Genomic DNA, 27,104 nt, shown 5'->3' on the forward strand with positions numbered 1-27,104 from the left:
TACCTGTACTCTGCTTTGCCCAGAGATCACATGCCCAGCCAGGGGGTTGTAGCGCTCACCAGAGCTCCTCCTCAGCTGCAGCAGGCTGCCTTTTTTTGGCAGCAAACCAACAAACTGGCCTTATTTTGCACGCACCCCTGGTGTATTGTCTGTCCATTTGTCTCACAAGTCTCATACATCAGTAGTCTTTTCTGATCCTTCCTTTAACAAACGAATGTATCGCCCATTTCCCTCACACTTTCAGATTTAAGCCTTAGCTGGATATTTCACTTCACTTAGAGCTGTTACACACTACATAGAAGGTCATTTTCAAAAACCCACATTAGGGGCTCTTTAATCAATGTACAATATATATAAATAAAATAATAAATAGATTGCTGGTATCCATATAAACATACCCAGGGAAACAATGAGAAAGCCACAAGACCCAGAACATGCTTTTTGTTGTTGTTACTGGTTTCATTTGGTGTTATGTTTTGGTACAGTGTTATTATGGGCAGTGTGTGATTTTCTGCTGAAGTTATGTCAACACTTTAGCAGTGCAGATTCTGTAAGAACATTGAAATGACTGAGAATGTCAGAGATATTGTGCAGCATTATGCCCTTGCTTACGTCTGTCTTCTACCGTGTGTTTAGTCTAAAGTTTGCTGACTCTCCTCCAATCCTCTAATCAGTGTGCTCTACGCAAACAGTAACCACATCTCCCTTCACCATCGTTGTTTGCTGTAACCGAAAGACCTGTTATTGTTGTGACTTTTTAACATGAGAATTCTAACGCAGTCTTATTAGTGTGTGTGAATAAAAAGTCCCTTCATGCAGTTTATTAAAAGCATGATTCTTTCCAATTGAAGTGAAATTAATTACAGTATGTTTATTACAGTATAATGTCAATAACTTTGCACTCCCTGCTGAAAAATCCAGCTTAAACCAGCCTAGGCCGGTTTGGCTGGTTTTAGCTGGTTGACCAGCCTGGTTTTAGAGGGGTTTTGGCTATTTCCAGGCTGGTTTCCAGCCATTTCCAGCCTGGTCTTAGCTGGTCAGGCTGGAAAATGACCAGCTAAATCCAGCTAAAACCAGCCTGACCAGCCAGGTTTAAGCTAGACATAGCTGGTTTTGGCTGGGCTCCCAGCCTGCCTAGGCTGGTCAAGCTGGTTTTAGCTGGTCATCTCCCAGCCTGACCAGCTAAGACCAGGCTGGAAATGGCTGGAAACCAGCCTGGAAATGGCCAAAACCCCTCTAAAACCAGGCTGGTCAACCAGCTAAAACCAGCCAACCAGCCTAGGCTGGTTTAAGGTGGATTTTTCAGTAGGGCTTTGTTGCATTTTGTTGTAGTGTTTAAAATAAAGCTTTATGCCTATTAGCACTTAGTTATCTTAACTGAGGAGGGTCACTAAACAGTTGTATTTTAAATGTATTAAATCGTTTTTCTATCTTTACAAATGTGTAAACACAACTGTGTTCTTATTTATAACATGCAACTTTCAACAGAAATTACAATAAAGTTAAACATAAAAGCTTGTCAGTATTCAGCAGTTTACTTTAATCATATTTCAAAGAGTGAGCTTGACAACCACCTGTAGGACACACTCCTCCTGTCTTAGTGCACCAGACATTTTTTTAGAAACACTCATATACTTTACATATTTGTTTCTACGTTTGTTCATATAACTAATATTTTCATTTAAAACACTTACATTTTGCATTGATATTTAATATCTCCTTTTTTGTTCTCTATTTCCATCTGCGGATTGTGCAGCACCATTGATGTGATCCAAGACCTGTGAAGAGATAATGCCAACCATAGAAGACTTCGAGAGGTATCCATAATCCTGGACCAGGTCGTATCTTGAGCAGATGTTGTGGCGGTCATGGAGGAGTGGAGAGCATAAGACTGATTCCTGAAATATTACAGTGACAGACGAGTCTTCGCATTGATCCTGTGGGCCAACCTGAACACCTGCTACTTCTCGACGATGGACATCCAGCTTTTCCAGCCTCCAGTGCCTTAATTGCAACTGTGCACAAGAAGTCTGGCCAGGGAAGAAATAGTCGTGCCCAACTGAGCCTGGTTTCTCTCGAGGTTTTTTTGCCTTCACTTTCGTCAATTGGTGAAGTTTGTTCCTTTCCGCTGTCGCCACTGGCTTGCTCACGTAAATCCACCAGAGGTTGCTGTCAACTTACTGACTGACCAACTGATCCCCCCACACTCCCCCTTCCCTGGGCCCAACCAATAGTGTTTTGAAGAAAAAAACGATAGTCCCCCCTTCCCTAAACCCATAAAAGCCCCCGTATTTTTACCCCATTTTCAGATTTTACCCCATTTTCTCTCTGTTATTTACTTGTTTATTTTATTTTTTAGCTTTTGTGTTTGTTTTACCTGCATTCTGGAACCGTTCTTCACCAGACTCGAACCCAGTTGTCGCTTTCAACTCTGCTCTGTATCTCAAGTCCACCGATGTATGTTTCTAGCTACTGGACAAACTGGTAACAGCGCCAAAGCCGTCATATGGAGGTAAGCAGTCAAATTCTCCTGATTTTTACCACGTTTTTTGGATTTTACCACATTCTCACCCTGGTATTTACTTATTTTATTTTTTAAGTTATTGTTTTTGTCTTACCTGCTTTCTGGAAACGCACTTTACCAGATTCAAACCCTGGTGTCGTGGTCAACTTGGCTGCGTCTCAAGTCCATTGATGTACGTGTCGAACTACCGGACAAACTGGTAACAGCGGAAAAGTCGTCCATTCAAAATTCAGCGTCTGCTGGTAAGCACGAAAAGGAAGTACATTATACCGCCCCGTAGTGTTCATTTTAAAGATGAAATGCAGCCATATGTAGCTCTGGCTACATAATTTGTGATCTCTAGAAATGTATATAGTGCTACACTTTCAGAATGAGCCTATGTTGCCTAAATGATCTACTATTTTGAAGAATCATTTCTGTTCATAGCAAGCAATTGTGCATAAAACACAATTACACATTTGAAACCTCAAATTTGAGCAAATCAGCAAATATAATATGTGCCTTAAAAGTCAAATATATATACTTATTATTTATAGTGCTTACAGCATTTTTATTTATACAGTTTCGTATTAAATTTCCTCCTAAATTACAATCAAATATTGAAATAAGCAATGGTTATAAAGCTTTACTCACACTGTGTCTGTTTATTGCTTCACTTCAGTTTCATGAACTGGACTGTTTATTACAGTAACAAGAACACTGTGTTGCTGAATAGAATCAATAACAGATCATTAGTGTGGAGGAAGTGAGAGCTGCTAACTAACCAAACAGAGGAAGCTTGCGCAGTACTTCACCTTCCCTGCAAACACAATAGAGAGGCTGATCCTGGATCTAAAAGAGCTCAGAATATGCGCAACAGAAAGAGGAAAAGGGTGGCGCTGACTCAGCTCTTCCATGGGAGTCAGGGGTTAGATGCATTTCTAAGAATCAGCAAATATATGCAGATAACAGATTGCTGGACATCAACATTAATGTTTGCTTGTTTGATGGTGTCCTTGGGATGTAGGCTTACTTGTTTCTGGCGGAGAGAAAGTAAATTCAAGCAATTACCAGGGTAATGAAATGATGCAGCACATGACTAACATGTGATCTGATTTATACTAAGCAGAGGGGAGGATTTCATAGCTGTCAGAGCTCAGTCAGTGATTGTTCAGATTAAATACCCTTGTGAAAAAAAGATGAGCATAACTGAACTAAAAGTGCACTTTCCTATGCTTGCAGGTAACTTATGAATTTTAAAAAGTCCATTTAATAGAACATACTCTCTGTTGCCTATTTGTAAGTACATTTTCACCTTCAACATAGTTCAGGATGTTGCTAGCATGTTTTGTTTCGGTACGTTATCAAAATGTTAGCACACTGCATGTTTTAGCCAACTGCTAACATAGCCTCACATCAGGCAGCTGCTAAGTTTTTCTGGCTTTATAGATGATGAATTACCATGTTTGTTAACATTCGAGGTTGCAGGAAAAAAAACGGGAGCGCTAGCATTTACAGCGAGGGAATGACATGCGGTACAGAGTTTGTTGTTGTCTTAGAAATAATAAATTATATTGATTACATATATATATAAATAATTTACATTATGCTTTCAGCATATTAAAACAGCTTGTCACCCAGTGATAAGCAGTTATTCAGCAAAATTAACGTTAAAGTGAGCGGCGTTAGTCTGACAGGTCAATTTGTGATAGCACCCTCCCAATGGATATTGGATAAGATGAAATGGTCTAGTATCCAGCCCGGAATATACAACTATCTCATTGAAACTCCAAGTGATTTTACAGGAGAGAAGTTAAAGGCCTACGAGTCTTTGGATGCCTAAGAATGTTTCATGATTACCAGATTCAAAACATTGTAGGTTCTGCCTAGCCAAAGACAAGGAAAAAAGACGGAGCTATACAAGGCCTGGGTAATCATCAACAAGCAAAACTGCATTCCAGTGATCATGTGATGATAAAATGTGTGTGAATGGCCAAACCAGCAGGCTGAGCACATTGTAAACTATCTGAAATGTTGTTTTGTCATTCTAAAATGCCTTAACCATTTCAGTATTAGTGTTAATTACCTCCAGAACTGTCAAGAGCATCAGTATCTGTGCTCTGCATCTCATCCCTCCTTGTCTTATGAGGTGCAAGTATTTCATAAAATAAAAGATTCACGCAGCTTCTCCTACTGCAGAAAATTCAATTTTTACTTTTGATATTTGTCACCAAGGGCAGCAAGGTGACGCAGTGGGTAGCACAATTGCCTCACAGCAAGAAGGTTGCTGGTTCGAGCACCAGCTGGGTCAGTTGGCGTTTCGGTGTGGAGTTTGCATGTTCTCCCTGTGTTTGCCCCACAAGTCCAAAAACATGTGGTATAGGTAAATTAGGTAAGCTAAATTGTTTGTAATGTATGTCTGTGAATGGGTGTGTATAGATGTTTCCCAGTGATGGGTTGCAGCTGGAAGGGCATCCGCTGCGTAAAACATATGCTGGATAAGTTGGTGGTTCATTCTGCTGTGGCGACCCCAGATTAATAAAAGGACTAAGCCGACAAGAAAATGAATGAATATTTGGCAGTTAATCAGGAAGTGATGATTTTTTTTTTCTCTTTGCCTTGTTGGATGCAAACGCTGCTTTATTTGCATGTCTATAAGTGCTATTCCAGTCTAGCGCATAAATTTAATTAGCATCTTTGGATTGAAACATAACAACTGTAGCATGTGGCTAAGATGTTCTAGCTTAGATATTATAATTTGTTCCGCCCCTGCTGAAAATAAAACAGCATATGCTGGTTAGGTAGGTTTTAAACTATAGATGCTAGCATATGTCCTGCAGAACCAGTTTATGTTCCATTTCCCCCCCATTTTTTAGCCTGCTGATAACACTTTTTAGCAAGCCACTAACATAATTTTAGATTTCTAACATTTGGAAGCACATTTAGCAAAGGTGTAGCATGTTGGATGTTGTTAGCATGTAGCATGTCTTGTGTTAACACATTACTAACATGTTTTAATTGTTTCATCACGTCTTTTGGAAACTATCTGACTAAATCTTTGCTTGTGGTCTATGGTAGGCCTACACCATTCTTCTCTTTTAAACTTTAAGTTGTAAACTTGAAGCCAGATTTAACGACTGAACAGTAGATAAGTATGTACTTAGCCTTTCTGATCTTGTTCATATGCCTTGAATTACATTTAAAGTATATAAAAGTGCACTTAATCTCAGCTCAAGTCTGTCCAGACGTTTACACTGCAGTGTTGGCCGTACCACACACACACATACACACACACACAAAAGGGCCAGTTTCCCAGGCCTTTCTCTTTCTTGCCAAACCTGAATCCTCTATATTAAGTTCGCTAACAGGATTAATGCAGCACAGCATGATGGTCTCAATCTGCTCTGCCTGGCTTCATTTTGGCCTGCTGCCCTGAAGCTGACCTGAGCATGTGATACACTGACTTTCACCACAAGTGGCCTTGGGGGAGGAAGGTCAGGTGATGAAAAAAGTGACAAAGCATCCAAGCAGCTAATCTTTTCTCCTCACTTCCCTTTTAAATAAGGTTAACGAAACACAGAGAACAGGCAAACTGCTAGCTAATGAAAACATTACATTAAGAAGACATTTGAAAATGACTCAGTTTTCTAATTCAGCTTCTGTCATCTATAGTGACAATAAGAATACTTGTTAGAAAAAGGATACACTTTAAAATAACAATAATTAAAGCGATAGTTCATCCAGAAATTGAAATTCTCTCATTTAATTATTCTCCATATTTTCCAATGCTTTAGGGGTTTTGTTTTGAAGAATGTTGAAAACCCAAGTAGTATTTTTTTCTACCATGAATATCAATCGCTGCCATTTACAAAACATAATATAAAAAACATAAAAAAACAAATTTACTATTGCTTAAACACATGCTTTTTAGCATACACTCAAAAATGTATATTTGCTGCTTGTTCAAACTACTAAAATGAGTTGAAACAACATAATTTATAAGATTTTTGGAAGAACTTAATGGTTAAGTTTAACTTAATCGATTTGTGTTAGGAAAACATGCAGGAATTATGTGCAGCCTAGCATTTCGTACAGTTTATCTCCAGCATGTTCTTGTGTGTTGCAAGTTGTTAACCTAATTTAGCATACTGCTAGCTAGCATATTTTTTTATCCATTTAATTAAGAGCTAAACAAATCTTAATTCTTTAAAGTTCATCACTTCTGTTGTATTTAAAATGTGACTAAATTGAGCAGCTGAACTAACTGTTTATTTACAATAACCAGTGGTGTAAAGAGTACTGAAAAATCATACTCAAGTAAAAGTACTATTACTAGCCCAAAACTGTAGTGCAAGTAGACTAAAAGTATCTGTTGTAAATATTAAAATATGAGTACAAAGTAGCCCTTTTAAAAGTACTCAGAAGCAGTGAGTATTGAGTAATACGCGCCCAATAATATGTGAACAGCTGATGCATTTAATTGTAATTTCTGCGTATGTGTGTGTAAAAGTAACATTCTATAGTGTATTTAATTATTGTTGAAGACTATTTGGTGATTTCAGTCAACACAGTAAACATCTGCCATCTTCTCATCAGTGACATGCAGTCTCTGGTTAATAGTGTGTAAAGATTTTGGACATCTGCTTGGACACTTTTAATACCTTCAAGCGGTTTGCTGCATTTATAAAGCGCCTGTGTCTTCAGGTTGTTCAGTAAGATGAGATTTACTTTTTATGTGCAATTTGATAGGACAGGAATCACAGGACTGAGTTTTTTTTACTCAGCTAATCGCCATGAACATGAAAAAATAAAGTAGTGACTGTAGGCTAAAGGAGAGTAGTGGAGTAAGGGAAGTACACATTTTAAAACTATTTGGTAAACTACAATTCCTGAGAAAAAACTACTCAATTACAGTAATTTGAGTATTACACCAATTAACTAACATACTTACGTAACTAACATAGCAATTCCTGCTGAAATTTCTATGTTTTGTATTAAAAGATGTTTGTAATTATACTGTACATCTGATATAGTTTAATTTTTGCATTTAACATAATGAAACACAGGATACTAATAATAAATAGCCTAAGATGAACTATGTGTGCGCTTTAGTATGTTAGTCAAAACAGAAGTATGCTTAAAAATAAAGGTGTACTAATATGTGTTAAAACAGTCCTGAATATGGACATGCATAAAGGTTTATTTATTCATCATCATATTATTCATTCATTCATTTTCCTTCAGCTTTGTCGCTTTTTCATCAGGGGTCATCACAGCGGAATGAACCAACAACTATTTCAGCATATGTTTTACGCAGCCTTCCAACGACAACCCAGTACTGGGAAACATCATCATATTAACATAATTGAATTATTTATTATTTTTAGAAATATAATTTTAATACATGCAATGCAATTAGGTGCACTTGTTTAATTTACATTTGTTTTCACCTTCATATTAAAAATGCACAATGTTTGAGTTTAATTATATTTAAAATTCAGCAGTTTTGTACATTTTTTGGGTCATCACTAAAGTAAAAAAAGCAGCAAGAGTGCAACAAGTTCTTTTTATATAAGCAATGAGCTACAATGTTACACATCGACTGCCAACTGAAGAGCAGACATTGTCTCGCCAACACTAATCTCACAATTACATACCTGTAATAACAACAGGGAGTTACATAATAGTGTTTACAGTACCTCCCTGAGAACTTGATCCAAGTTTTAGTAGCAATTTATTTAGTCAAAATGAGTAACAATGACACTACATGACCATAAAGGGAAAGGGTAAGGCAGACAGAAACATAAAAAAGTAAGGAGTTCATAAATAATTATCTTTAGCATAAAAAGACAGTAATATATGAATATAGTGTCAGGAAAAAAGGTAATAAACAGTTGTGCATAACTTGTGATTCATATGGGTGTTTTCAGTGTATTTGGGCCTACGCTTTCAAATTGCAATATGGTACTTTGGTCTCTGACAACTTTTGATGACAAAAAGAAGGCAAACAACATGACATTTAATGACATTTTTTGGTAGTTTTGGGTTGATCCTGTTAATTACAGCGTGGTAATTTACGGAGTACATTTTCTGATTTCCAAGCTAATAAAATATCAATAAAAGTCACATTGTTAGAGTTAAATTATAAACAACAAATTTTAGGAATGTTTTTTTTTTAACTACAGCGGTTTGAACTGTAGTTCTGCCGAATGACTGAAAAGTTACCAGTATGATGGTACAAATAACTGTACATTTCTAGACAAACCATTCTTCTGCAATCTTATACCAAAAACGGAAATAATAGGCAGTATTAACAGCTAAAGCGTGGGAGAGCTTTGCTATGTGATTGTATTGTATTGCGATATGGAGCAATTAAGTGTTGATGTTAAATCAAAAGTAATTCACAAATACTTGAATATGAGGTGATTTAATGACAATAATTCTCTATGGTTACAACTGAATTAATTACAAATAACTGTAAAAATGATAAAATATGAAATGATAAAAACATGATATTATTTGTACCCAGCTTAAATGTAAAAAAGTTACCAGTGGTAGAAGGAGAGACGGGTAAGGAGAGGCAAAGAGAGTAAGTAGGCCTCAAAGAAAGCCTGATAGCAGTAGAGTCAGAGAAGATAGACTCCAGGGCAGGAGAGGAGCAGAACAGGAGAGAAGCAGACCAGGAAAAGAGACAGAGCAAAGTTTACCAACTATTTTGGATGATATTTTGGATCTTTCTTGACCATGTGACCAAAGCACAAATACTGAGACATTCAAACTGACCAATCAACATGTGACCACATCGTAAAACCCCACACCAAACCCTGATCTTATCAGTATCTGGCTTTGGAGTCTGTATGGACCTTCTTTGGTGAAAAAGACATGTTTTGCCATATAAACAAATGCATATGATAATTTAGACTCTTACAAAATTATTCTGATTAAAGAACAGGGACCAATAGCACAATTCACAGCATACGGTGGGTATGGAAAGTATTCAGACCTCTTAAATTTTTCACTCTTTTTTTTATATTGCAGCCATTTTTACCTCAATGTACACACAGCACCCTATATTAACAGAAAAACACAGAATTGTTGACATTTTTGCAGATTTATTAAAAAAGAAAAACTGAAATATCACACAATCCTAAGTATTCAGACCCTTTACTCAGTATTTAGAAGCACCCTTTTTTCACACCTGGATTTGTGGATCCTCTGCCATTCCTCCTTGCAGATCATCTCCAGTTCTGTCAGGGTCAATGGTAAATGTTGGTGCACAGTCTTTTTTTTAGGTCTCCAAAGAGATGCTCAATTGGGTTTAAGTCAGGACTCTGTCTGGGCCATTCAAGAACAGTCACTGAGTTGTTGTGAAGCCACTCCTTCATCATTTTAGCTGTGTGCTTGTGGTCATTGTCTTGTTGTGGAGGTAAACTATCAGTCTGAATCCTGAGCAGTCTAGAGAAGATCTACGCCCAGGATATCCCAGTACTTGGGCGCTAGTCGTTCTTTCTCTGCAGCTGAAAAACACCCCCACCGCATGATGCTCCACATGCTTCACTGTTGGGACTGTATTGCACAGGTGATGAGCAGTAACTGGTTTTCTCCACAAATACTGCTTGGAATTAAGGCCAAAAAGTTCTGTCTTGGTCTCATCAGACCAGAGAATCTTATTATTTATCCCATAATGGAGTCATTCAGGTGTTTTTTAGCAAACTCCATGTGTGCTTAATTGTGTCAGGCCACTCTGCCACAAAGCCCTGATTGGTGGAGGGCTGCAGTGATGGTTGACTTTCTACAACTTTCTCCCAACTGCTTCTCTGGAGCTCAGCCACAGTGATCATTGGGTTGTCCTTTTCTTCTCTCTCCAAGGCTCTTCTTCCTCGATAGCTCAGTTTGGCCATACGGCCAGCTTTAGGAAGGATTCTGGTCGTCCCAAACATCTTGCTTTAAAAGGAAGGCTCTTTTGTAACCTTGGCCAGATATGTTCCTTGCCACAATTTTGTCTTTTTTTTTGTCTAAAGTTTTTCAGGTAGTTCCTTTGACCTCTTGATTCTCATTTGCTCTGACATTGTGCTCTCATATAGACAGGTGTGTCGCTTTCCTAATCAAATCCAATCAGTATAATCAAACACAGCTGGACTCACATGAAGGTGCAGAATCATGTCAAGAATGATCAGAAGAAATGGACAGCACATGAGTTAAATATATGAGCGTCACAACAAAGGGTCTGAATAGGGACTATGTGATATTTCAGTTTTTCTTTTTTAATAAATCTGCGAAAATGTCAACAATTCAGTGTTTTTCTGTTAACATGGGCTGCTGTGTGTATATTAATGTGGAAAAAAATTTACTTAAATGCAAGTGGTTGCAATATAACAAAGAGGGAAAAATTTAAGTTGGTCTGAATACTTTCCGTACCCACTGTAAATACGAAAAACACCAATGAATCACAAGATACAGCAACTGTTGAGAGTTATATTTAAAAACTTCGGAAAGCTTATAAAATGTAAGTATATTTACTACATTCATATTTAGAATTATGTTGGTGAAAATAAAATGTTTAAATATGGGTAAAATAATATTCCATTATCATTCAGCATAACAGAGAGACCTTACAGAAAATACAACATCACTATTGTGACCTGTAGGTATCAAAATATATGAAAGAATAGGTGATAATACTGCATTTAATTTAAAAAAACAAAACAAAATGTCTTTCTGACAAATGCACAAACCTTAGTGGTTTCAAAGACAGGTAAATATATAAAAAAATTAAATGATTGGTATACATGATGCATATGATCCTTAAGGGATAGTTTGCCCCAAAACTGAAATTCTGTCATCGTTTACTCACCCTTCACTTGTCACAAACCTGTTTGAGAAAAGCACAAAATAATAATAAAAATAAATGAATAAAATCCAATCACAAAAAAATCCAAAATCAAACAAAAAGTGCTTCAGGGTTCATTAATATGCTGGTGATCTTTGGGTGGGTGTGATTTTGCCAAGTTTGATGCGATCCTAGATTAATATCTATGTTGATCCTGGAAGGTAAATTTTGTTGGAAAATGTCATCTATACCTAATTCCTAACTCTAAACGCAACCATAACAATCGTGTAAAAGTACATAAACTGTAAACATATGCCTTAATTCTGACTGGCTGATTGGAATGTTGTTCCAGGATCAATATACAGTTGAAGTCAGAATTATTAGCCCCCCTTTGATTTTTTTTTTTTATATATATTTTTCAAATGATGTTTAACAGAGCAAGGAAATTTTCATAGTATGTCTGACAATATTTTTTCTTCTGGAGAAAGTCTTATTTGTTTTATTTTGGCTAGAATAAAAGCAGTTTTTCATTTTTTAAAAATCTTTTTAAGGTCAAAATTATTAGCTCATTTAAGCTACATTTTTTTCGATATACAGAACAAATCATCGTTATACAATAACTTGCCTAATTACCCTAACCCACCTAGTTAACCTAATTAACCTAGTTAAGCCTTTAAATGTCACTTTAAGCTGTATAGAAGTGTCTTGAAAAATATCTAGTCAAAAATTATTTACTGTCATCATGGCAAAGATAAAATAAATCAGTTATTAGAAATGAGTTATTAAAACTATTATGTTTAGAAATGTATTGAAAAAAAATCTCTCCGTTAAACAGAAATTGGGGGAAAAAATAAACAGGGGGGGTGAATAATTATGACTTCAACTGTAGATATTAATTCAGGAACATGTGCCACTTGGTAAAATCACAATATCCTGCTCTTTGGGTATGGGACTCATAAAAATAAACAACAAAATCATAACTCTATTAAGCACTCAAAAAGTAAGTGAAAAAATTAAAAAATCTTTATTGACCAGTTAATAAAGGCTTTTTAATTTTCACTTTTCGAGTGCCTTGGACTTGACTTATTCTAAAAAGTAACTATTGATTTTAATAAACATTTAACAAAAAATATCAAACTATCATAAAGTATGGGTGAGTAAATAATGAGTACATTTTCATTTTTGGGCGGACTATGCCATTTCAATTGAGTAATATTTCATCAAATAACATATTTCTTCAAGATATAGCTCACAATATTTTATAGATCTTCTATAAATCATAGTACAAATGTATTATAATAATTGTTTTTCCTCACAAAAGATTAAATCAATTAAACTGAAAACATTTCGATATACAATAAAATTGATTTCTACATGATAGTCAATGCAGAAAGAACGAAAGAAAGAAAGCGTCAACATCAGCTCAGATGTACAGTATGATCTGCTGAGCCTGACAAAACAAAAGTGACTTCTACCAAAAGTGCAACACGTGTAACGTTTGTGGGAGGACACTGTGTTCTCTCTGCTTCACCACAAAGGCACGCTGAGCTCATGGGGAGGAGGAAATCATACATTTGCACGTCTACATGTTCACTTGTGTGTCAACAGTATCACCTCTTTATGTAACCAAATGATCCACACTTCCCTATCATGAGTCGTAGTAACAAACACTAAACTCTAAAATTCACATTGTCAAAGCTGCCTGTAGTTTGTGTGGATAAATATTGTTTATGTTATGCATGCGCACTGAGACATGTTTTTGGCGTCTTTTATATTAACTCTGCTTAGTATAGTGAAATATATTATGTTCCAGGAAGCAATAAATTCTCCAATCCCTGCTGCACAGCAAAACTTCAGTGCTTACAAAAATGTATCACTCATAGCTTTGATGATTGAAATGATAAAAGCTTTACACACTGTAAAAAATCCAGTTGCCTTAAAGTTTTAAGATGAATCGAATTAACCTTATGAGTCCATTGAACTTATATTAAGTTAAACTGACTTAAAACAGCCTGCATAACATATGAAATTAAGTTAGAACATGATTAACTTAATTTAATAAGTTACAATGACCTAAAAACATATGCTGTCAGGACTAATTGATCATATAATTTTTTTACAGTGTAGTAATAGATAAAGTATAAAATGGATTATGCATTTTTTATGATTTAATATATTTTTTACATGAAACGTACATATACATTTCATCATGAATTAAAAAACACAGACACAGATGCAATGCCTCTCCATAAAGTCTACATCATGTTTACTAAGCATTTTTCTAAAGCCTTTAAATAATAAACACTTTGTTAAAAAACCTGTTGCGCAAAATCTACAGTACTAAATGCCTTTCTGGTATACATTTTAGCAAGTAAAAGTCCTTTCAGTATAACTGCAAAAACATCTATGCTTGCTTTTTTCTCTCCCTCAAATCCTAAATTGAGGGTTTTTAAAAAGTAAACATAAGAACTTTACATTTTTTAGATACACATTTACAGAAACAACGTACGTTTGTGTGAATATATCATGCTTTTATTTTATTATAATTGAAGAGTTCAGATGCAAAAACCTCTGAACCATTTTCTTCTAAAATGAGCTTTATTTCAGCCTGCTATGTTTATGTTTCGTTATATCACTTTAAAGGCAACGAAAAGAGCTTATTCGCTACTATAGAAGAAAAAAAAAAAATGACTGAGCCTACAAACAGGAGTCTGAGAAAAATGCTAATTTTAAAAGAAAATATCAAATGGTATTTAGAGGGTTTTGCATATAAACTCTCAATTTATTCTTATTTTTTTATATTGTGTATACATACTCATTTATTAATAAAAAAATAAAGCAAAATGTTTGTTTGTTTCTCCCTGTGTTGCAATATATTATATCATTAAATAAGCATTTAAATTAAATCTTACAAAGACATATTGTCAGATGATTTTTATTTGATAAAAAAGCCTTTTATTTTAAACTAAATGAAAAGAAACTAATGTTATTTTAGAAATTTTTAACCTGGCTCTTATTTTTTTCCCCAAATATATAGTGGCAACTAATATCAATTTCCATTATGTGAGCAAACTGTAATAAATTTGCTTTAATTAATTTTATTTATCTAAATATTAAAACAAAACACATGGCTTAAAAGAGAAACATACTGTATGTTTTTCTGACTACTTTTTCCTGTGAATAACATTACAGCTGTAACAGATAAATGTGCATTTTTCCCTTTTGGCACTGCAGGCATTTAACTATAAGCAGTCCATCTGTTTATTCAACAAAACCGCAAATCAAGACGCCCAATATGTAAACCAGGTTTTTCTACTCGTTGACATTTGTTGATGTCTCGGTCACCTCACATTAGGATGTGCTCTCCCCTCAGGTGAAATCTCTGGATTTGGATCAGTTTGTTGATACAGCCTTGTCCTTCGCGTGACATAACGTCGAATAACATGTTTTCTGAGGCGCTGACGGAAAATGTAGCGCTGCAGGTCTGTTTACAACTTAAAGACGTGAAGCAGTATACAGGAAGTAAGTTGTAAAGTCAGTGCAGGTCATTGGAAAATGGCAGTTTGAGGAGTTAACAGTTTCTTGCAAATGCATGAATATCTGTTTGTAGCACGATGCATATTGTTATTCAATGATATTTGTGGCTTCAGAGCGCTGAAAATGTAGCACATCTGTAAATTTAAGAGGCAAAATGTTGCAGTCCCTAAAGAGATAAACAAATTTTACACATTGCTCCCAGAATATTAGACGAATATCAAGACTTGTCGAACTTAATACACCCTAAGGCATTAATAAGAACTATAGAAAGGTTAAAGACAAATATACATTTAATTAGCACACAAAAGCATACTACATGACATATTGAACATGTGAAACATATATATATATATATATATATATATATATATATATATATATATATATATATATATATATATATATTAATACGTTGCTGCTTTGCGTAATCTTGATGCACTGTAAAACATGTTGAAGCTTCAAAATCATGTGACTTTTTATTATTGCATGAAGTTGAACTCAGAACTCATGTGAATTCAGTTCACATGGTAAAGAGAAATATCGCCACCTGCCGGTTGCTAATGATATATACTACTCTTAAAGAGGTAAATCACCCCAAAAATAGAAAATAAATATTATCGTTACCCATCCAAACCTGTTAGAGCAGGGGTCGGTGTCCTGCATAGTTTGGCTCCCACTTTCTTCAACACACCTCTCTGGAGCTTTCTAGTATACTTAGAAAGAGCTTGATTAGCTGGTTCAGTTGTGTTTAATTGGGGTTGGAACTAAAAAATGCAGGACACCGGCCCTTCAGGGCCGAGTTTGGGAAGCCCTGAGTAAGAGTTTCTTCTTCTTTTTAACACAAAGGAAGAAAAAACAACAACAGCCAGTTACTGAATTCTTAGTACATTCTCAACAAAAAAGGTTCTTGAAATTGTACCTTATTTGGTACAGAAAAGAGCTCTTATGATACTGTTCTGTTCCTTTTATTGTACAACTGAAAGGTGTGTACACAATTGTTCTCATATAAAAGGTACAAAACAACTCATTTATTACAATATCTATGAAAATAAATATTACTGGAAAGGCTAAATGATTTCATGAATAATTTACATATTAAAACATAAATCATCATTTAAAAGTATATGTTTAAAGAAACTCATAAACACTAATTATTAAGTTCTATAATACAAAACAACTGATAAAACATAAAACTACAGTTATTGTAAAGGAAACATTTACGGCATTTTAAATAAATGTTTGATAAGCATTTTTGACACTGTTAAGGTTCAAAGTGTCTTGTCACTGTGGTGGTACCTTTATGGGTCAGATTTGTTCCTTTGATGAATACAATATTGTATTTGCAGGTTTTAAAAACCAAAGGTACATTTTGGTTTCCCATGATACAATTCATGTCCTTAAAGGTACAAACTGAAATGGTACAAATTTGTTTCTTTGTCTTAACGTACAATTCTGTCTCAGTGATAAGGGTTTGTACCGTCCTTGGTACAACATTGTACTATTTTTTCTGAGAGTGTACTGAACTCATAGTAAGTGAATTTATGGTATTTAATGCTTATACTATGGATTTCTGCTATTTAAACATTTTTCAAAATATATTGTTTGTGTTCAACAGCAGATTTTTTTATAAAAGATTACAACCATTTAAGTATGATGAAATAGTCAGGAATTAATTTTTTAAGACAAACTATCCCTTTAACCCCTCTTAAACCAACTAAAACCTTATAGGTTAATATAATAAAGCAAATGTTTTGATTATTATCATTTTAAAAAATCAACCACACATAAAATACAATATTTTGTCATCAAATTTCTGGATTTTGTGTGTGTTTGGTTGGTGTGCTTATGTAATTACACTACATTTTTATGTTGCAATGTTGGTTATGCTGGTTTGTCAGTCAATGTAAAAATTAAGTTTCAGTGTGGTAGAAAAAAAATATTTACTTCTAATATGTATTTTGGGGAGTCTTAATGATTGTTTTGTGTATCTCTTCTGGGTCAAAACCAACCTGAATGCATTCAAGAAAGCTCAAATGGAAATATCATCAATTATTCATATCCATATCAATACAAACATATGAGACTTTTTAATTCTGTCGTATACAAAAGAAGAATCTCTTAGATAATATTTTCCATTAAAAGGGAAGAGAAAAAAAATTCAATCTGTCAAACTGAAACTGAAAGCATCATAAAAGTACTTCAAACGACTTTACACGTTACCTAATAAAAATCTTCCCCTGTAAAACGAAAACAAAAGGGTCAGGGAAAAAAGGAGAAGTCAGAATATTTGGGTAAGTAATACATAACCTTCCCAGTGCTGGGTTGCAGCTGAAAGGGCATCTGCTGCGTAAAACATATGCTGGATAAGTTGGTGGTTCATTCCATTGTGGCAACCCCTGATAAATAAAGGGACTAAGCTTAAGGAAAATGAATGAATAAAATAGATAACCAGCCAATAGGTTGTTTATTTCAGTTATTTTATTTGATTTGATTTTCAGTATATACCATACCTATATTTAAAGTCTTAAAGATAGCTGATTGTTAATACAGCTTTTTGATATTTCTTCCAATATATTTGAATGTCCAATAATGGATCAAATTGATCATCTCTGCATCCTTTATTCGGTTTTATTTGTTGTTAATAACAAATATTTCACATGCTCAAAACACGTGAAATAGATACTCGCATACAGCTGTAATTCACTATTCAAGGCTTTATCAGGTGTAAACATGAGATGCCTTTAATATGCAGGCAAACAGTCTGTAGTGTCATTTCCTATCTCACAAAGAGGAATCATCACGTATGTTCCCTTTTAATTCAGAGTTTTCCAATTCCAGTAATAACGCTTAAAAGCACACTGAGATTGTCTTTCAGTAAAATTCCAGCACACGTGTGAATAGCAGCAATATCTGTATGTCCATCACACAGCTTATGTGAAAGAGCTCAGAAATCACAGAAGAGCATCTCAATAGCAGCACAGACTCTCTGGATCTTATTAACATTAGTTGTGAAATTCAATTCAGCCACTTACATTATGAAGACATACTTTCAGTATTATGCATCCCACAGTGATAAATTAAATAAAAGGCCTCTTGAAATGTATTAGTAGACAGCTTCATCCATATTGTCATCACTATCTCCTCCAAAATCCTCTCCGTTGTCAAAGTAAGACACGATGTAGTCTGTCTCCTGAAAGAGTGCACATATTCCAATGTTAAAAATGCTTTGCAAGGACTATTTCTAGGATCATGAAGTATCTGCTAGGCATGCTCATTTCGGTTAATTTTGCCTACAGACAACCGCCACTCGTTAACCGAATATTAACCGTTAACTGGTCAGATTAATATTAAAATATTATTTAATTTTTAAAAATGATTGACGTGTCTATTTTGTGTGACACATTAAATATTGCATTTTAAAATACTGATTTATTTTAACGTAAACAACAATAGACAGAACATAACAGAGCATCTTCGGGCACCTGCAGTGTTTCCAACAGCATAGAAAAAAAGAATGAACTATATAAAATTAATATATATGTAGTCCTAAATAAATAGTCCTGCTCTGGATATTTTTCACTTAAATTACAAATTTTGATTACAAAAACAGGGCGTCACGGTGGCGCAGTGGGTAGCACAATTGTCTCACAGCAAGAAGGTCGCTGGTTCGAGCCTCGGCTGGTCAGTTGGCATTTCTGTGTGGAGTTTGCTTGTTCTCCCCGTGTTTGCGTGGGTTTCCTACGGGTGCTCCGTTTTCCCCACCATTCCAAAGACATGCAGTATAAGTAAATCGGGTAAACAAAATTGGCCGTAGTGTATGAGTGTCTGCTAATGTGAGAGTGTTTGGGTGTTTCCCAGTACTGGGTTGCGGCTGGAAGTGCATACGCTGCGTAAAACATTTGCTGGAGAAGTCTGAGGTTTATTCTGCTGTGGCAACCCCTGATAAATAACTAAGCCGAAGAAAAATGAATAAGTGAGTTTTTCCGTAAAGCAAGCAAGATAATCTTATTTTAAAGTGAAAACATATTTGGACTAGAAGCAAGACAAAAATTCAAGTAAGAAAAGCATTTTTGCAGGGTACGCTCATGTGTGATTGGTGCTCAATGCAGCAGCAGTGAATGTGCCTTCAGCACAGCTGGAAGAATTATAGAGTAAAAGGAAGACTGGTTTAAAACCTTCCATTGTGGATGCTTTGCTTTTCTTCTGCACAATGTTTTGTAAGAGCGTTCCGGCTGTATATTTATGTCTCAGTTTTTTTTTTGTTGCATTTTCTGAGAGGTTGAATGTTGAGAATAAAATCTTCAATTTAACATCATGATATACTTGAAGTGCTTTATCGCTGTGAATTTTATTGTAGTCTTGTTAAGTGTTGATTTGATCGGCTGAACTAACAACTGTCATCCACGGTCCACTTGATCGTCATTTTAAAAATATAAATAAATGAACAAATATCCAAAGAGAAAAATGTTTCAAACATTTTCTAAATTATCTCCTTAAAAATATTATTTCCTACTTTTTATCCCACCAAATACAGACTATTTTAATAGCTGTGGCCAGGGCTAGGCTAGGGTCGAAATTTGAGGACTGTGAAAGGCTCTAGGTTACAGTTTGTGATTTCACAGAGGAACTGTGGATTGAGATTTTCCAGATGAACAGATCTTAGGTTTTTGAGTTGTGAAATGCAATAGGGTCTCTTGTTATGTCTGCTGCATCATGTTCCTAAAACTCAATCTCTACAAATAAACACGTAACCTTATATGTAAAATATGTATCATGTGACTTAAACATGCTTTTGTGCAATGATAATGATGCTGCAAAAAATGTACAGTTGAAGGCAACTTGTTAGTCAATTATTATTCCTGTAATTTTTTTCCTTTTAAATATTTCCCAAGTGATGTTTAATAGAGCAAGAACATATTCACAGTATTTTATTCATTCATTCATTCATTCATTCATTCATTCATTCATTCATTCATTCATTTTCTTTTCGGCTTAGTCCTTTTATTAATCCAGGGTCACCACAGCGGAATGAACCGCCAACTTATCCAGCACATGTTTTACGCAGCAGATGCCCTTTCAACTGCAACCCATCTCTGGGAAACATCCATACACTCTCAACCACGCTCATACACTACGGACAATTTAGCCTACCCAATTCACCTTCACTGCATGTCTTTGGACTGTGGGGGAAACCGGAGCACCCGGAGGAAACCCACGCGAATGCAGGGAGAACATGCAAACTCCACACAGAAACGACAAATGACCAGCCGAGGCTCGAACCAGCGACCTTCTTGCTGTGAGGCGACTACCTACTGTGCCACTGCGTCGCTGTCACACTATTTTAAATTATACATAGTTTTTTTCTGACTTGCCTAATTAACATAAGTTGAATAGTTAACAGTGGCACGATGGCTCACAGTAAGAAGGTCACTGGTTCGAGGAGGCATTTCTGTGTGGAGTTTGCATGTTCGGGGAGTGTTCACGTGGGTTTCCTCCGGGTGCTTTGGTTTCTCCCACAATCCAAAGACATACAATGGAGGTGAATTGAATAAACTAAATTGACCGTAGTGCATGTATGTGTGTGTGTTAATAAAAAAGTTTCCCAGTACTAGGAAGGGCATCTGCTGCATAAAACATATGCCAGTGTAATTTCATTCATTGCAGTTCATTCAGTCAAGGTTATTAAGTCAAAGGACAGTAAGTGAGTGATTAGTTAGCTAAGTTAACTCAGTTTAGCCTTTTAATGGCACTTTAGGCTGAATATTCACAAAATAACTAGTAAAATATTTTGTACTGTCATCAAGTCAAAGACGAAACAAAGTAGTTTTTACAACCATGATAAAAAACTCTCCTTTAACACACTTGGGAATATTTGAAAAAGTCAAATAAAAATTTCACAGGAGGGCTGAAATTTTGCCTTCAACTGTAATATATATATATATATATATATATATATATATATATATATGATTTGATAATATATAATGAGAAAGATTGAGATCTTGTTCTTACATCCTCAAGCTCCTCTTCATCATAATCTTCCTCCACTTCTGGATCCTCCTCTTCGTCATCATTCTGTTTCTTCTTCTTCTTCTCCTCATCCTCCTCTTCCTCAGAATGCACTTCTTCCTTCTCAAGTGTCTAAATATATTTATATATATTTATAAATAAATAAATATATATATATATATATATATATATATATATATATATATATATATATATATAGAGAGAGAGAGAGAGAGAGAGAGAGAGAGAGAGAGAGAGAGAGAGAGAGAGAGAGAGAGAGGTCACACACTGAGTAAATAGAATTAAGTGTGGAAAATCTTTGGCACTTCTCATAAATGTAAAAGTTCAGGGTAGAAGAAATAGCTATCATGATAGATAACTGATCACTTGTTTCAATTTACTTCAGCTTATCATTAATCCTCTATTTGGTCTTTTTTACAGTTCATTTATAAACTACAACATAAAAAATGTAATGTTTTCAGTGGACTCGTACCTCTAGTTTTTGAAGAAACTCTTCTTTGGATGCAGTTACTTTTGGTCTCTGCTTGAGTTGCTGCTTGGCACCTATGACTTAAAATCATATTCAAACCATAAGCCACTGCTGTTTTAACATACTTTAGGAAGTATTTAGTAGGTGTGGTGCAAACCAACACATATTAATAATACTAATAATTAAAATAATAAGAGTTTCTCTCACTTGTTTTCCGGGGTTTTCGTACTTTAATGCAAAGCTCTTTCGGCAGTCGGCTCCAGTCTAAAATCAATCAGAACATTTATAGAGAGAACTGGCATTAATGACTATAATAATCAATATGACAATAATCAATAATAAATAGTAAATAATGAATAATTATGAATAAGGATTTGTTAAACAAAGAATTACAATGGTTAAACAGATAGATATTCTTTACACTTAACGTTTTTGTAGAGGCCAATATTTAATTTTCAGCATTTTTCTGATGAATAGAAAAGTCAAACAAGCATGTTGGAACAATGTAAATGTTACTAAATCTAAATGCATAATTACCAAATACATTTAAAAATATTAATAAATCCCTAAACTTGATATTACACTGTTAACAATTTGTAGAAATTACACAGTATTTAACAGTAAATTGAGCTCTGTTTTACTGTAGAACAGTTATACAGTATTGTACTGTATTTTAAAGTTGCATTGTGGGAAATATCCTCTTGGAGCCATAAAAATACCGTATTTTTAAATTTGCTGTAAGTGCAAATACAGTATTTATACTGTAATTAGATTTACAGTAAGCTACTGGCAAACTGCTGCCAATACGTTACTGTAAATTCTACAGTAATTTTTTACAGTGTCTATGTCTACAAAACAGTATTACAGCCAAGCGTTATTATTAAAAATAAAGCCATCTCGAGATTTGAGCCAAGCAATAATAAAAAATAAAAGTATTTTTCTGCAAGATTTAACTGCTTAAATTTGAGAAAAAAAGATTGAAATAAGAAGTTGAGAATCACCCATTAAAATCCAAAACATCCATAGTTTTTGAGAACAAAAATCTTTACATCCTGAGATTATTCAAAAATGCAAATATTTAAATGTCAATATTTACATTAATCTTAAAGCCTTTTTTTTCGCTAAAAATTGTTTTTTTTTTTAATTTAATTAGTTTATAGCCAAAATTATATTCAGACTTTTTTCTTCAAATTAAAATTACTAAAAAAATTACTTTTGTTTCATGGAATTCTCAACATTTTATTTTTACATTTTTCTTAGACTTTTCCATGTTTTTCTTCTCGTAAATGAACGACTCAATTCTAAAAATATAATGAATTTATTCAGAACATTTTATTTAAACTTTTGTTTCTAAATTTAATCAGTTTAGTCTTAAATGTTATATATTTATTATTGCTTCTCAAGATGGTTTTATTTATTTTAATATGTCAGAAATGAATCCTCTAATTTAAAATAAACAGTTTTGAATATAGTTGATTTCAGATTCCAGGTTTCCATGTTTAACTGCAAGGATCCTTATCTGTCTCCTCATCTGTCCTCATGTCTCACCTGGACTCCATTCAATGGTGTTGTTTTTTGGCTCTCCAGTTTGATATTTATCAGAGTAACGTGACACATCTAAAAAACAAAAGAAATAAAGGAAAAAGAGAGCCGTTTAAAACTGATCTTCAACCATCTGTGTCTGATGATGGTTTTGAATATTTCAGTCACTGCCCACAATTCAAATGCAAATCCAGAAACAGCATGAAATCAAGTCAAGCAGGATCTTCATCCTTTGTGCTCAGAATTGCCCACTGCTTATAAATCAACCATTTACATTTATGCATTTAGGGTAACCAATTGTACCTCTCTTTGTTCTGGCTGCTCTAATGTGGAAAGGCAGATTCTTGCTGGATGCTCTCAGTTCCTGCTTGAGAGCGAGCATATATTCCACTTCTTCACCTGTATGCAGAGGCACTGGCTGAAATTGCATAGGCTGAAAGAAAAAATGTTTAATCCAAACAGTAAATATACAAAAATGAATAAATTAAAACATGTTAGTAACAATAGTCCCAAATAATATTGATTTGAACACAGACACCATATTTTAAATGTTACTACATTATAAACAAAATCTCAGAAAATGTTTTCAGAAACAGCTTTTTATCTTATTTGGAAATGATAATAAAATTTAATTGCTACGGCCTCCTAAACACCATTATATAGGTTTACCCAGGTGTGTTGGCTTCTGCTTCTAGAAACATGGGGAATATGAAAATGCTCCATTAAACCCACTGTAAAAATATCCGTTAATTAACAGCTTCCAGTATTTTTGGATTCTCAAATTTTTTCCATTTATGTAAGCTTTTCGAGATTGCATTAGAGAGCAATTCCAGCGTTATGGATGTGACATTTGCAGTGAAAATTTAAAACATAAATTCACATAGAAAGTATATGTTAACATTACATTAAAGCAACTGTTTATATTTTACAAAACAACTAACCACAGAGTTATCGAATCAGAAAAATATCAATCTGTAAACATTTTTTATATTTTAAATGAGGAAAATAAACATGCATTATGGATGTGACGAAAAAACTCTGCGAGTGAACTACACTGTTCCTATTTACTGTGACCTTTTATGTGAAGCTGCTTTGACACAATCTACATTGTATAAGCGCTATACAAATAAAGGTGAATTGAATTGAATATACAACATACTTTGTAGAAATTCTGTGAATTACGCCTGAAACTTGTCTATAGCGCTTGTTCACTGCTGCTCTTATAGTTGTGTAAATTGCTTCCTTGTCCTCATTTGTAAGTCGCTTTGGATAAAAGCGTCTGCTAAATGACTAAATGTAAATGTAAAATGTAAATGAATTAAACTGCACAACCCAAAAGAAATGATGCTAATCAACAGGATACGAGTTGTCTCTCAATGGAACGGAAATTGTTGATTTTATTTTATTTGACATTTTTGCATTTATGAGGAAAAAGCTTTGTTATAAATGTGAGAGATGTGAAATTGGCACTTTTGTGACTTTGCTAAATCAAATCTAATAGTTTGAAAACACTGACAGAGACATTTTTAAAGTACTGTAAAATACTTGCTTACACAAAAAATGTAGAATATGTATTTCTATTTTGGTATGCATGGCTATGAACTATAGCAGTTAATAATAATTCAGTGTTAATATAAGAAATTTTAACATTGTATTTTTTTTGTCATTTTTAGTAACAAAATATTACTGTTACATGTAATACATATTATTGAATATACCTGATTTCATTACCTGCCTTTTATTACTTGTATTGTATTGTACATGATGAACCCCAAGCAATATATCATTTCACACTACTAATATGTGAATAAAAGTCACTTTATTAAACTTTGTCACCACAATCTTAAAAAGCTTAAAAATATGCGATTTAAAAGCCTAAATATGCGAAACACCCATGAGTCACAAAATACAGGAATCTGTTAATTAACATTTTGACAGTGCACTAATATATGTGTAATAACCCCTGTAGTTATATTACAATGTAAAGACATTTATATAACTGTTAAACACTTACAGGAAAAAGAGGAGAAGGCGTATGAGTAGTTGTAGGTAAAGAATCACCCCTTCCGAAACCTAGTGCGTCCACATTAAAGGTAAACTGGTTCCTTCCTCGACCTCTGCTCATCCCTGCCATCACGACACCTGTAAAATCAATAGGATTATTAATATTTTTGTATATTAATACGATTATTAAAATAGGTACATTCAAATAACAAGCTAATAGCAATTAAACATTAATAGTCACAATGAAACCAACAAAACTCACAACCACTAGGGTGACATTAAGAAGTCATTTTAGATTAATCAAAAGTACAGTTTACCTCGAAATGTTATTTTCAGGTTCAGTGGATATATCTTCTGTAATTGATGGAGTCGTGGATCCAGCACAGTCTCTTAGACATCCGCAAAGATCGACATCTGCCTGCCGAATGCCAATGTATGAGGTACAGTATGGACTTGGACACGTGGTAGTTGTGTTTACATCAGGCATAAATCCACGTGGGGTCCGTCTCGGTTTACAGTCCAACTAGAAAGACTCCTTGCCTAAAGAGTTCCTAGCAAAGGCAGCACGCTTTGTTATATATTACATAGCTATTACAACGGTTATTATGAGGATTATAATATATATGTTAGTTGTATTATTTATGAACACTGCGTGTATACATACCTGAGAGATTTTACTTAATTAAGTGTTGTGGGAAATCGCGCGTCGGTACAGTACGTGTTGCGCTTTTTTGTGGCCGGTGCTTTTAGTAATGGTTTAAAGTGTATTACATTTCTAAAAAGACGATGCATGCGCTTTGTTTAAACGCACGGTGTTGAATATCAGGTGTCATGAGTATAAATAATTATTGTTCTAGTTTAACTCGTTATTTGTTCGTTCATTCTTTTGTGCTACTTTTCTGTGGAACTGTGGTAGATTTTTGTGAAATTGTCAAAATAATGAATAGTCAAACTAAAGTGCTACATAGATAATGAAAAGCCATTATTATTTAATCTGGATCATCTCTCTGTTCATTTTTATATTTTATATATTAAGAGTAGCTTTCTTAAAAGCTGTGGCAACCTTATTTTTTGAAGTTAGATCAATACAAACTATACAAAACTAAACAGTTCAAGTGCTGGTTTAAAGATGTTGGAGGAAATGCTCCATTTTGGTGTCAGCATATCAAATTCAACATACAAAGGCATTTAATAAAGCATAAAAATGCAAGAAAAGTGTTTTCTTTCTACAAATAGTGTGTATGTGTGCGTGTGTGTGCGCGCGCGCGCGCGTGTGTGTGTGTGTGTGTGTGTGTGCGTGTGTGTGTGTGTGTGTGCGTGCGTGTGTGTGTGTGTGCGTGTGTGTGCGTGTGCGTGTGTGTGTGTGTGTGTGTGTGTGTGTGTGTGTGTGCGTGTGCGCTCAGGGATGGGCAGTATTTCTGATTCATGTATTTCAAATACGTATTTTAAATGCAAAACAGTATTTTGTAGTTTGTATTTGATAAGGTTTATGAAAATGGCTTAATATTTTGTATCGAAACACATTAGTGTCTTGCATTTTAGTATTTTTAAAATACTGTAAAATACTTTGTAAGAAGTCTACAGTTGAAGTCAGAATTATGAGCCCCCCTTTGAATTTTGTTTTCTTTTTTAAATACTTCCTAAATGATGTTTCACTGTATGTCTGATAATATTTTTTTCTTCTGGAGAAAGTCTCATTTGCTTTATTTTGGCTAGATCAAAAGCAGTTTTCAATTTTTAAAAGCCATTTTATATATATATTTGATAGTCCACAGAGCAAACCACAGTTATACAATAACTTACCTAATTACCCTAACCTACCTAGTTAACCTAATTAACCTAGTTAAGCCTTTAAATGTTACTTCACTCTGTATAGAAGTGTCTTGAAAAAATATGTAGTAAAATATTCTTTACTGTCATCATGGCAAAAATATTATAAAAATTATTAGAAATGAGTTATTAAAACTATCATGTTTAGTAATGTGTTGAAAAAATCTTCGCTCCGTTTAACAGAAATTGGGGAAAAAATAAACAGGGGGGCTGATAATTCTGACTTCAACTGTACATGATGACATCATAAAAATGGAGCCTCTGATTGCTTGAGATCAGAACAGAAAATTGATTAATATTGAAGAAGTTGATCAATGCTTGTAGTAAGGGTGGAAATTATGCATCACATATAAAGAAAG

The 27,104-nt window shown here is 34.4% G+C and overlaps 1 protein-coding gene across 1 annotated transcript; it reads right to left on the reverse strand.

The window, feature by feature from the left end:
* Positions 1 to 17,469: 17,469 nt before the first annotated feature.
* On the reverse strand, positions 17,470 to 25,388 carry polr3gla (RNA polymerase III subunit GL a). The gene is made up of 8 exons (XM_056479971.1): positions 25,233 to 25,388; positions 24,926 to 25,053; positions 23,215 to 23,344; positions 22,918 to 22,986; positions 21,577 to 21,633; positions 21,373 to 21,449; positions 20,883 to 21,011; positions 17,470 to 18,060 (listed from the first exon to the last, which is right to left on the reverse strand). The coding sequence occupies exons 2-8, from the start codon at positions 25,043 to 25,045 to the stop codon at positions 17,974 to 17,976; spliced, it is 669 nt and encodes a 222-aa protein (XP_056335946.1). The 5' UTR covers positions 25,046 to 25,053; positions 25,233 to 25,388; the 3' UTR covers positions 17,470 to 17,973.
* Positions 25,389 to 27,104: the final 1,716 nt, after the last annotated feature.

This window comes from Danio aesculapii, chromosome 19 (assembly GCF_903798145.1).
Source record: "Danio aesculapii chromosome 19, fDanAes4.1, whole genome shotgun sequence".
Taxonomy (NCBI): Eukaryota; Metazoa; Chordata; class Actinopteri; order Cypriniformes; family Danionidae; genus Danio; species Danio aesculapii.

Coding starts and splice junctions, on each gene's coding strand:
- polr3gla (XM_056479971.1), bottom strand. CDS start 25,045: ATGGCAGGGATGAGCAGAGGTCGAGGAAGGAACCAGTTTACCTTTAAT. Junction 21,450..21,576: donor ACGAAAACCCCGGAAAACAA/GTGAGAGAAACT, acceptor TATGATTTTAAG/TCATAGGTGCCAAGCAGCAA. Junction 18,061..20,882: donor ATGAAGAGGAGCTTGAGGAT/GTAAGAACAAGA, acceptor GCACTCTTTCAG/GAGACAGACTACATCGTGTC.